A 13,404-nucleotide genomic window follows, 5' to 3' on the forward strand; every position below is an offset into this window, starting at 1 on the left:
ACTGTCGTTTTTGATTTATGAAAAAGTGAAGAATTATAAGTGCGAGAGTCGACGTTGTAAATTTGTCACATTTCAACTGAAAAAAAAACGATTCTCAAAATTGCTCGAGAATTTGAATAAATCATTTTGTCAAATATATTTTGTAGCTATGAAAAAGCGAAACATTTTGAAATGAAAATATGTACTCGATGGACGACAAATACCAACCAGAGAGTTGAATCTATTTAGCTAGTTAGAAATTACGGTAATAAATGATTCTATTCTACTTTGTTCCAACAGAACGTCGATACTTCGATCGGAGAATGAAGAAAGGACTGTTTCGTTATTCGAAACATCAAACGTAGAGTAAGTGGGTCTCTGCGCGGGCGATCGATGCCAATTCAGCCAATGATCACGCACTGCAGCGATTGCTGGCTGCGATTTCGTTTTTCTAATTGGTACAGAATTGTGAGAAGAGAAGCGTTTACTAATGGTACGATGATACTGTTGATGGAATTAATGCTATACATATGTGTGGTTGCGGTTAGATTGAAACGTACGGTGTTGTGCTCAAGTGATTGAGAATATTCAATTGTTTCGGATGAAACAGGTAAATGAACGTAAACACCAGGTGGGAGAGATATTATAAGATAATGATGCAACGATAATAGTGCAATATTTGTCGAGGGTATATTATTAAAATTAGGGATGATTCTAATTTTGGTAAATTTCCGGATAATCTTAGGTAACTCTAAATTTGAGATGAATAAATTTGAAGATAGTTGAATTTTCATATCACTATTGCCTACAATGTTATTTTTACACTAGAAGAAAATTATAGTAAGGAAAAGATATTTGAACATAGGGTAATAGAAATTAGTCGATTAATTAAAATAATAAATGGAAACAGTAATACAATGAAACGGAAATATTAGAGCGCGCTCGAATTAACTCGAGCGTGCAAGTTAAGGGGTTAATATTGTGAACGTAGGTAATAAAATTAATCATGTGTAAGTATAAGAATTAAGAATGAAGGCTAAAGAAAGTGAAGTCTACAAAAAAGATTTGATAATGATTTATGAAATGGAATTGTATTGTTTTTATTCACAATTAACCTAACGTTTATTTCTCAGAAATACGTCATAAATAACTTTGTTGCAAGCAGGAGACGGGATAACTTTTTTTTTTTTTTTTTTAATATCCCTCAACCGAGAGTTCCTTTATTGCATATTAGCAATACACGCGGCACACATTCAAAGCTATTGTCCGTTCAATGCCATTCTATCTATTCATCTTCTTATTATCACAAAAAAAACCGTGTTTGCCTCGAAACGCCGTTGCCTTTACGATTAGCAGAAACAGGTATAGGAAAAACAATAGAAACTTGTTGTTTAAGGTTAGGTTAGGATTTTCGATCGTGTATTTAAGCTATATTCGCAATCACACTTCTATATTGTTTCGTTGATTAAAAGATTGTCGCTTTAAAACCTCAATGAAATCAAAATAATATCACTTCCATATGGAATATTTCAATTTTCAACAGAACGGGAATGAAAATTAATTCGAAATATACGATGTCGATAAAATTTAACCACAAATGTAACTAACTAACATGTCGAATTTGTATAGGAAATAATAAATAAGGATGGTAATCCTGGGAATACAATTTTCTAGTACTAACCTCACTCCTACTATACACTAACCTATGAAAGCAAAGCAATAATGTACCGGTTTATACCTTTCAACTTCAATAACCATTATAATTAGATATATTCAGGCACCACGCCGTTTAACCTCAACTTGAATCGCAACCAGTCGTCAGAAATGGAATTCTAAGTGTATTTTATCAAATAAATACGATCCCTGGCCAGCCAGGAAACTCGAAACCCGTTTACGATACGCCGCAGCTTATAAGCAATTCATGGCGGGATCATGCGTTCAAAATAATCCAGGGAAATTCGATTAATCGATTCGCGTGACGTTATCGATGAACTAACCTGTCATCCAGTGCTAATTACCACTGACGTTTATTACATCGGGAAGAACCGTGAACATGGGCGCGCAATATTGACACAACATGATGCGACGTAAGGAACTTTCTGTTCCCACAAGACGATGTTCTTGAACCAGCAACGACGAACCGCAAATATTTGTCTTTTCCACGCCATCTTGACAGGAGTGGCGCGCTGTTCCGACACTCCAATAGTACTGTTATAATGAGCACCGGTAATATCGATGATTTTTAACAGCTTCGTTTCAATTCACTCGTATTAACGAATACGTTTCTATATTCCGAATAATACTCGTACGATCTCGTACAATTCTTATGCAATTACAACAATCACGATACCACGTTTCACGTAACACACAACACGCAAGGTTATTTAACGAAGGAATCTCGCAATCGGTATTTGACGGTTACCACTGCTCTGAACTTGTCACGTTAGCGAATCGATATAATCGAACGAACGGTCGCGTCTCGCTTTAACGATGTGTTAATGCACATCTACGCCAAAAGCTTGAATACAAATAAAAACTGACGAGTCACGGCAAAGGCGTTCAACAAATTTCTCCACACTGACGAAACGAGTTTACGTTACGAAAGCAAAAAAAAAGAAAACAAAAAAGAGTGGAGAAAGAAAGAAAGAAAGAAACGAAGGAAGGAAAAGAGAAAAAAGTAGAGCTGAAATTCGTTCGAGCGTGTTACGCGTCAGAAATTCCTGGAAGACATAAACAAAGCGGTCGCGTGTAACAGAAACCGACGTACGCTTTTTTCCGTCGGTATACATAAATACTGACCGTATTGAAAGACGGAGACTTTCAGGTTGAAGGTCACTACGCGGGACGAGTAAAATAATGAGTGGTATATACGTTCGAACCGTGTCGCTTACCTGATTCAGATTCGTAGGAATGATGTCAGGCGTCTGTGGTAACATTTTGCCGGTGATCTGTGGTCGACTGCCCCTCGAGTCAAAATGATCCTGCAGTACACGCGATCGGTAGCATAATATCCTGACGAGAGAACGGTAGAAAACACCTTGACAGGATACACACAAGGATCGATCACGAACGACTCGGCACCAACCGTTTATCACTGACCAATGCTATTGACGCACTGCTTATTTTCTACCCGACAGTCTTTACGGTTTCTTAATGAAGTAATTACGCTAATAACATGCGTTTTAGCCTTCGTCGTTTACGAAAATACAATCGATTTTTTCCGCGTCGAAGACGAAGCGACGAGGCGAAAGAATACTCCCTCTCAACACGAAGTCATGCGCGAGACTGACGGGTCCGGGCGGTGTAGCTAAAGCCGAGCGTAACCGAGCGGCGACGGAGACGGCCGAGCACCTATCATCCCCCGTATACGCGCACACTATGGTATTTCTGAAATTTAATCTCTATCGACTACCGATGAAGGAATTGTCATGGGAATTACCGCTCCAATTCGTACTCGATGTTAATATTAATGAGCTTTTTCATCCTGAAAATGAAAAAGAACCTTCCTTCCGTGAGGATTTGTTTGCGTTTCAAGGGTAATTAAACTATGTCAATGTTTCGAGAATTTCAAAACGATATTAGCTGAATTTTATATATACTAATGGAATGGAAACATTAATTATGCAGCACTGAAGTATTAACAAATAATCTTTTTCCTTGTTTCTAAAATAACACTATCACGTTCAATTTATTAAAAAAAAAAAAAAAAATATAGCGTTTCATTGAAAATTGTTATTTATTAAAAAATGTCAAAATATTCTCTTCTTTTATATTATACTCCTTTTATTATTTAAAGAGTATTTTATTTGGAAAATACTCAACAATGATTTGTTCTTTATCAGAAATTTCCATTCCATTCCACGTTAAATTATACAATGTTCAGCATTTAATAACAATATCATATTAAAAAAGAAACGTTTAAGCACATATCAATAGAGATTAAATCGAACAAAAGAGATTACAGGTAGGATAAGCTGAAACTTATTTTCTTTTTGTTTTTTAATCTTTATCTCTACGTATCTAAGTCAACTTCTTTGACAAATTAAAACTGTTTCCTCTGTTCTATCTCTTATCACAAATGACTAATATTGTACATTGTACATGATAACATAAAATATTATTTTAATACAATCTTATATCCTCCACGCTAATTTCTACCTCACTTTTAATATAACCAATATTATGTAAACGATGAATAAGTCAATTATTCAATACGAAAATCAACAGTGATTACATACCTGCTATTATAATTTATACAATCTCCTTTATCAAGTAGTACGAATAATAATTTTAAATATCCATTGAAATTATTTTATAAATAACAATTTACATACTGAGATGCATAGAAAACTGCAATATCTTTTCCAACAAGCTTCAAATTATAATACTACTAAATTAATATGTAATAATCAAACCTTTTCACCTTAAAACACCACAAAACTAATTTTAACAAGCTAAATATCGTTGGTTTGCTAGAAGATTCACGTAACTAACAAAAGTAAATTTTTCAGAAAATTTCATTAATTACTCGACCGTTTATATTTTTTTTTTCACAATTTCAGGTTCTCTAACAAAATATTCTTTATGTTCACTGCATTTTATTAAAAAAAAGGAAAGAATTAAAAGTCCTATTTTGAATTGTGACCTGATTCTTAATTGTAATTTTCGTCACATTCTTTCACATAAAAATAGCTCACTTTTGCAACTACTTTTTGCAAACATCTCAAATTGGCGATTTTTAAAATGCACCAATATTTAAATTTTCCACATTGTCCCGCTTTTTTTATTATTTTCACCTATTATTCCCTTACGGATTAAGGTCGCGAAATCGTGTCACTTCGTTATTACATTATTTCACATACACACGTAGGCAAGATACGTTCGGCGAACTTTCCTGGCGAAATACACGAAGTTCGCGAATTAAAACTTGTCCGATACACAACTGTACGCGTATATACACGGCAGCTACTGTACATACGCGAGGACAGTTCATTCTACGAAATACGACTTCATTTTCTGAAGGAGGGGGAGACTGGTCCGACATCAGGAGCTCGTTTGTATTCACTCTGTAATGGTTGCCTCGCAGGACGCATAATAGTCGTATCTAAAGAGTCGCCTTGCAAACGACAAATTCCTTTCTCCGGCCGCTTCGGCCATACTTGGAATTTAAACGCCGCCTTCGCGAGACGAACCTTTGAAATTCGCGGAAACCTCGTTTGGAAAGATCAAACGCTATGGGCTGACATTATGAGGGGTCGTCGTGAAAGCGACGAATCGGACAAAAGTGGAAGGACGAGAGCGTGAAACAGGACCACGGAATCGGCGGGACAAAAGGGTTCGCAGTTAAAAATATCGGTTACGTCAACCGGCCACTTCGAGGACAGGAAGTGTTACATCGTCCTTCTTCTTCGTTGGCTTTGGAAAAACGCGCGGAATTTTATAATTATCGTTACTTGTAGAATTGTACTACTCTCGGGTTACTTGTTTAATGTCGTGTAATAAAAATGTAATCTACATATCGCAGCCTGCGAGAAAACTGTCGCGAACAGAAAACGTGAAATTTTCGAGGAGAACAAGAAGAAAATTTCTCGTTAGAAAATCACTTAATTACAGAATTATGAAATATACGTCAGCTAGAATTTACTCATTTGAAGTATTACAGTTCTACTTCTGACATTCCTTCTGATGGTAAATTTACGTATTAAAATTTCTAGCAAAATTGAAAACTTTTAATTAGTGACACTTTTCTCGCGGAGATGGGAGGAAAGTGTTTTTTAGCTCCAATTTAGCTCTAATTTCTGAGATAACTGACAGATACCAGTTTCGTTAAGGTAGATATTTCAGAAATTTAGTGTAATTGAATGCAGAAAACTATGTAAAACAAACGAGTAAGTGGAAATTTCGAGGATGTTCAGAATATATGCGTATTAATACACAGTTTAATTTGTGTTTACTTTCAGTTGATATATACACTATCGGCCAAAAGTTTCGAATCACCTCCCACTTTTCGTCAATATCACATCTGCTGCTAATTTTTCATAGACTTGAAGTTTATCTCAATTCTACATTTATCAAATTATCTCATATCAATTGATTCGAACGATAAAAAATTCTCAAAGTCGCTGACTTTTTTCTGGAAATTTTGGCCGGTAATGTAGGTACCCTCAGCTGGTCCTTTTTTATGTTTGCAACAATATTAAAGTTACTTTATTCAAGTAAAGAAAATAAACATAAAATTATTGTAAAATAATTCTAATCTTTAGAACCTTATATTCCATAATCAAAAAATCAACAAAACCGTTTGAAAATATCTTCTCGTTACTTTTTGTCGAAATACAAAATACCTATTATCAAAGTTAAAAATCTGCTTCATTATTAAAAAAATCCCAACACAAATTGCTCCAACATTATTTCACACCGTATTCCTGTTATTCGCTACTTTCTCGAGTGAATTATTTCGCCGTTGAACCAAAAGTCCGTGAATCTTTTTTAACTTCCAGCACACCTGTTTAAAGTACGATAAGAACGATGATTACATCACGGGGCATGACTCAGACGAGTGATTCTCATCGGTGCCGACGAATTCTGTGGGCTTTGTTGTCACAAAATGAGTCCTTTCGTGATGGTTAATGTACGAGGAACGAGCGTGTGGCTTTTACCGAAAATGGTCCGCTCGAATTTTCTCCGGGACTATTCAATTACGGCAACTCGTTTGAAATTGACCCAACTGACATTCCTCTGTGCCGCTAATGGTCTTGTAACCATCTCGAGGTACAGTGAAGTACGTGTGATAATGTTCTAATAACAAATTGTTGCAGTAGTTAAGGGAAACTTTATTACTTCGTAAAACACGAAATAATGCAGACATTCTTAACACGATGTAAATAGATATGGCAAAGGTCTGTAGCATGTGTTTCTTTCTTAATTCGAAAAATATTTGGGCACTATCGTAAATATTCTAGAATTACGATTCTTCATTTTACGTGTATTCTACACTAGGAGATCCTCGAATTGATTAAACTCTGTGCACATACACCTTTCGTCCGACCAATATCCACCATCTATCGAGGATCACAAATCTCTCCGTACTTCCACTTTAGCAAACAACTGGAGAGCATTATTACAGTATAAAGCGTTGAAGATCGTAAATGTTGTTAATATGATTAAAACTAAGTTTTGAAAAATGAAAAAGTGAAATACCCTAAAAGGTAAATAAAACTGTGAACCCTAAAAAGCAAAAATTCGTTAAATTCTATGCACACTATCTAATCACCAGATTTATTCCATTTTTTTCAAATATCTCAGATATTTCCAATAAAATATAATCTCACATATTCCCAACGAAATATAATTTGAAAATTTACCAAACAAAATTTCGATAAATCTTCAAACTTTTTAAAACACCACCACGAATACTCAAAAAAAGAAGAAAATTACATAATTCTCTGTTAAGTCCGTATTTTGTACCATGGGAACGAAAAACTCGTTGAACTCTCCTCGATACACCGTCCAACTCTCCTTTCTATCCGCCCAATCACCGCGCTTAACCGCAGATCACAAATCTCCCTATTTTTCCATACATCCACTTTCCCATTAGCAAACAATCGTTCGCCGTCTCGTTGTTTTACGTAACCCAGACAAAAGATAAATTAATTACAAAATCTGGTTGGATCGATTCGCGAGCCTTATACTTCCTACTGACTTTCTACGGCCTACATTTTATCCGCGATAGAGAACGGTATTATCCGCATCGGCGAGCCAACGACTTCCGGAATAATTCACCGTCGAATTCCATAGCCCAGCGGAGAGGGGCTTCGCCTTTAATTCCAATATCTCATTTACGTTTACGTTCCTGGCTCGGTGGTAATAGCGGCAGATACAGCGGACCCCGGCCCGATGTATCCACGGAAGAGCTGGCGCCGCGAAAGCTCCAGAAGGCTATCCATAAAACATGCTCGCTCGAATGAGCCAAACGAGGAGAAAGGAGTTGAACGTGAGAGGGAACGGGATGGAAATGGTAGCCCTGACGAGAGAAAAGAGACCGAACACGTCTTCCCCGACACGCTTGTCTTCCGTGGCCACCAAGAAAACGCTTAGCCAAAGGAAGCTCGTTTACACGATGGATAGAAGGGAGGGACGTTAACGGTGGAAGGAAGATGGGAGAAGAAGCTGTTGAATAGCGATAGCCGTTCGTGGGTGAGAATCTACGTTTTATCGAGGATCTTTAATTCGCGAATAAAGATTGACTCAATCGACTGCAGAAAAAAAAGAAAAACGTTTATTGATATAAATGTAATGCAAAACAACGGAGGCGAAAACCCGAGTGAAAAACAGGTACTCAGTTCGAGGTTGTCGCACGACTGCTTAACCCTTTGCAGGAGATCTTTTTGCTGTAGGAAAGGTTGCAAATCGGATCTTCTTCGAAATGTTTTAAAACTAACGTATAAACTATACTATTTTACTCCAATATTCAATATATTTTCTATTTTACTCTGGTGAACAAACTTGTGGAGGCCCATAGATCTGCTCTCTGTCTTGATAAATTATTTACCATTTGACAATTATTTAATGTGCAATATTCAATATATTTTCTATTTTACTCTGGTGAACAAACTTATGGAGGCCCATAGATCTGCTCTCTGTCTTGATAAATTATTTACCATTTGACAATTATTTAATGTCGCTTCTCAGTCGCCACTCGATTGCAAAGGGTTAAAATGCGGAGAAACATTTGTTATACACTTGGATCGGAAACACGGTCAGCAGACCCATGGCTTTTATGGCCCGGCCTGGGCCTACGTTAAGGAGAGAAAAATTCAAAATATAATCCATTCTCAATACGTTTAATCAATCGATCGTGACACGGTGCGATAATAATTCTAAAACTTCTTTTAACTATTTTAATATCGTGATTTTTTGCGTGTACTATCGGTCGAACGTTTAATCGTATTCGTTAAAATTCGGTGGAAACTGAGAGTTACCGAAGGAGAAATGTGAATTAGGGCGGGAATGGTAAATTTCACTCGATTGAGTTTGATATGAAACTTTGGATTTTATCGACTTAAATGAAATGATTCGAACTATACCGCACTTTTGCATTGCACGATTGAACTTACGAGCGGTGGTGTATACGTATACAATGATCGAGGATGAGGACATCGCGAAAATCGTTAATGACGCAGGAGGACCATTTTTAATGGAAAAACCCTGAAATATCGTGCATGGTGGAAGAGAAAGAAGACGAAGGAAGAGTTTCCCTCGCAGACTGAGTCAGTGTTAATTAGTCACCAGGGTTTTGGAGATGGAGTGTTGGAAATAAAATGTTGCAGAGAGTGTCGTATGAATCATCTAAAGCCTGGTCCACGCTGGTCTTCGCGAGAAATTTTCGAACAGTTCGCAAACCATGTTCGCCAGCAATGTGGACACTTTCGTAAGCAGTGGATTCATTAGCAAACTCCGGTGTGGATACAATGCTTCTTCCGTTCGCGAACAGTTTTGGCCAGTGTCGATCTGGCCTAAGAGATCTACACTTGTTAAAACTGCGTGACAGTTGTCTTAACGTTACAAATTATATCAAATTTTATAACAAATTCCGCGTAACAATTTAAAGATGCAAACGAAGACAAATTGCACAGTTCTACGCAAACCGTGGCAATTTCAACTTGTCTCCTTTTCGAATCTAACAACTTTTTGCACGTTTTTCACGCGTCGTGGAATAGATTCGCGATGCAGCTGGATCGATCCATTTCTCTTTTTTCCTCTCAACAATGTCCATTCATAAAACATGGCCTCTTAAGCTTGAACGAAGGGCAGACACATCGGTGACAGGCTGACAACGGGAAATGGCCGAGGCGGAAAATCGAAGAAGAGAAACATAAATAAAGTTCCTCGAGGAAGAACCTCGCAAAAGGGTTTTCTCCGAGGATGTTTCGCGCAGAGATCAAGAAACACCAGGCGAGAGGTTAATTTTACCGTAAGAGACAGTCACCGGGGAAGAAAGAAGAGAGACGAAGAAGCAGAAAAAGAAGATACGAAGAGAAGCAGATACACTTCGCGGACGAACACTTCCGCGAGTTAATTGAATGTTGAATACAAGTACGAGATCTGTTGGAACGATGTCGGTGACTGTTACTCGATGAAATAATTTCATCCGGATGACTCGTTAAACCAAACATGGCGATCGCGATTCATAATTTACCGCGCGCGTATTAAGTATACGAGAAGAAAGGACGTGGCAAAAAAGGAGTCGAATGGTACCACTTCTCCAAGTCCGCTCTTTACTTTCTTACACATTTACGCCTCGGTTCCACATTAATTCGTGCCACGTTTTCTTTCGTATAATTGATCCACATACCGATCCAAGTGCTTTTAGGCACGAGTGGTCTCTGGGTTTTCGAGTGGACGTCTTTTTTACCCTCACCAGCCCTTCTCCTCCTTTCAATGAACCAACCAAGTCCACTATTCTACGGCACAGAGTTTCTTCGTACCGGCGAAGAAAATTTCTGTCGAGATAAAACGGTGGTTTCAGCATGACGATTTTTCCACCGGATAGAAACGCAACGCTGTTGATAAACGAACTAGACAGTCGGGTTTCGGTCTGATTTCACGCTACCGCGTCGGTGTTGAAACGTTTCTACGGCGAGGCTCTCCTTTGTTGACGCAAGATACATGCTGTACGAAAGGAATGCATAACATACGGCTCGGGGCATGATTTGAATAAACCAGACATGCAAATGGACACCGATATTGGTCAAATGTATGATACGAAACGATAACGTACTCCATTGGTGGGTTTTTTTAAGCAATTATGAGTATGGTGATCCACTGTGTGGCAATATACACTGCTACATACTGAAACGTTTACAAATTACTATTTTACAAATATGTTAAGTTCTGAAAGATGTCAAAATCTTTCAGTTGCTACCTCAAACTTGGGCAACAGAAAACTTTTTCTCGATAATTTTTTAAATACTTGTTACTCTCGATCTCTGCTTCGAACTTTAAAGAAAAAATATTTTTTTGACATACATAAAATTAGAAAAAGTGTTCCTCTTGCACTAAGGCTCCAGTGTCAAATGGGTTAACCTACCCTAATCTACATTCCAATCGCTAAATCTCGACTATGCATTTGTAACGTACAATACAGCAGGCACTTGAAGTCAAAACGAGACTTAAAAAAAAAAAAAGTAAAAAGCGCCAGATCTTTTCAACGTCAGTTTTAGCGTGGTATCGTTCTCCAGAGATTGCTCGACAAACAATCCACAGACTCACTGGCAGTGTACTATCCTTAAGGCGAGCGGTCCATTTAGCTCGTGAGGCCAACATAGAAGAGCAAGGGGTTGATCGGTGCTTGGCTACCCGCTTGCAGCTAGTTTGCACGTGGTCGAGTGTGCCAAGCGAAATCTCGACGGTGTAGAGAGCGAACAGACATACGTGATGATTGAAATCGTAGATACTTTATTACAAACCAGATATGAGCGAAGAAAGAAAAGGAAGTTTAACAACGCTTGCTTCGAGTAAAGAGTCACTTCGTACGAGTGTGTGTTCGAGATCGTGGTATTTACAATCAGGAAAGAATGTGATTCTTTGTACAAAAGAGAGGTACGAGAATAAGTAGAAAATTGGAATGAAATGTTTTTTACGCGAAATTTCATACTACCGTTAATTATTTTTATATATATATTAGTGTTTATAGCCACTCTTAGCGACCTTAAGAAGTGTTTCCAAACTAATTTGCAAAATTAGAAAAGTGGAAGTACATTAAGCTCCGTTCAAATTTTTGTAATTTGTCGAATAAAATTAATTTAAGGTAATTTTGTTATTTATACGTAAATTCTGAAATAAATTTAAAAACGTTCTATCGTGTACTTAATGAGAAACAATGTGCAGGAATATAAAGGTAATACATTATTGCAAGACGTTAATTGTGGATGATTATTGAACACGAGTATGACGAAGTAGTGGTAATTCAGTATGTGACAATTAATAAACGATATGTTCACGTAAATAATTGAACATGCAATTAACTCCTGAAAAGATCGAACCATGCCACTCGCTAATTGTAGGCTACACCAATATAAACACCTAATATAAAAAAATATAGCATTAATTATCATTAGACGAATATATTATATAAAATTCAGAAATATGCAAGCAAGCTTCTTTCGAAAGATATTAATTTCACCTTAAAATATATTCAATTTCAACTATAAATATACAAAATAACAAATACTAAAAACAACTCTCGATTTTCTTAAAATTCACAAAAATTTCTGAATTTTACTAATTATTCGACGAATATCATTACACCAATACACTACCGGCCAAAAGTTTGGAATCACTGTGCATTGCAAGTTACACAAAAATTCCCAGAAAAAAGTCCACAGCTTTAAGAATTTTTTAACGAATTTTGTATCATTGAAATCAATCGACATGAGATAAATTGCTATTTATCTCCACAATGTCAATATCAAGTCTATGAAAAATTAGTAGCAGATTCAATACTGATGAAAATTGTATATCAAATTCAGAGATGGACAAGCAAACGTTTTCCGAAAGATCCTAATTTCACCCTAAAATATATTCAATTTTAATTATATACTCAAAACTCAGAAAAATTTCTGAGTTATACCAATTATTCGATTAAATCAAAAACACGTTGTATATCAAATAAACAAAGTTTCTAACAATCCGACGAGGTGCAAAGAACTCGAGAAGAATGATAAAAATCACGCTTCTCCGTGTAGACTTTCTTTAAATTTCAACTTTACGGAAACTAGAACACTTGTTACCGTAATTTCGTGCAACATGTACAGCGACGAAAGAGAGGGGAAGATAAACTTTAATTCCGGGCTGGTTGGCTAGCACGCAAGGTAAAACCAGACGCTGGAATCTTGGTAGTGCGAATCAATCTTATTGCTAGTCTCGTCTAGTCTGCTTCTGGCAAAAGGAATTCCTGGAATTTTATCAGTGACGTATTCAAGGGGTTTACTTACGTATAACAGCACCCTATAAACTTTCCGGTAAGGGAATATCCGTTTACATCTGTACCGAACGTTTCTTTTCTCCGCGACGTTCCATAAATCAGAATAGAGAAAATCAAAGGAGCGGTTAACTCGTACGATTTAACATCCAACCAAAGGAACACTATCGCTAATTACTGTTATCAATTTAACAAACATTTCGAAGAATTCTTCGATAAAAATACATTTCGATGTTATTTCCTTTCACAAACTCTTTTCGCTGCTTTTATTTGCCATTCTAATTTTTATCGTTCCTTTCTATTCCTCTGATAAGACTTCCTTTTACTACCTTCTGTGAATAATGAAATAAAATTCATCGAGGGATCTCACGTTCAAAATCAGCGGACGAAACTTAACCCTCTGTAACGCCACATCACTTTCAAGTTAAGCATCCATTTTTCTA

At 36.8% G+C, this 13,404-nt stretch overlaps 1 protein-coding gene across 1 annotated transcript in view; it reads right to left on the reverse strand.

Moving 5' to 3' along the window:
- The window catches only part of LOC108573146 (breast cancer anti-estrogen resistance protein 1), a 154,602-nt gene extending 151,485 nt beyond the window's left edge, over positions 1-3,117 (reverse strand). Inside the window, exon 1 of the mRNA XM_017935530.1 lies at positions 2,871-3,117. Within this exon, the coding sequence (XP_017791019.1) occupies positions 2,871-2,915 (45 nt within the window). The 5' untranslated portion in view covers positions 2,916-3,117. The remainder of the gene's footprint in view (positions 1-2,870) is intronic.
- Between the last annotated feature and the right edge of the window lie 10,287 nt (positions 3,118-13,404).

The sequence above is a fragment of the Habropoda laboriosa genome, unplaced genomic scaffold (assembly GCF_001263275.1).
Source record: "Habropoda laboriosa isolate 0110345459 unplaced genomic scaffold, ASM126327v1 scaffold124, whole genome shotgun sequence".
Classification (NCBI taxonomy): Eukaryota; Metazoa; Arthropoda; class Insecta; order Hymenoptera; family Apidae; genus Habropoda; species Habropoda laboriosa.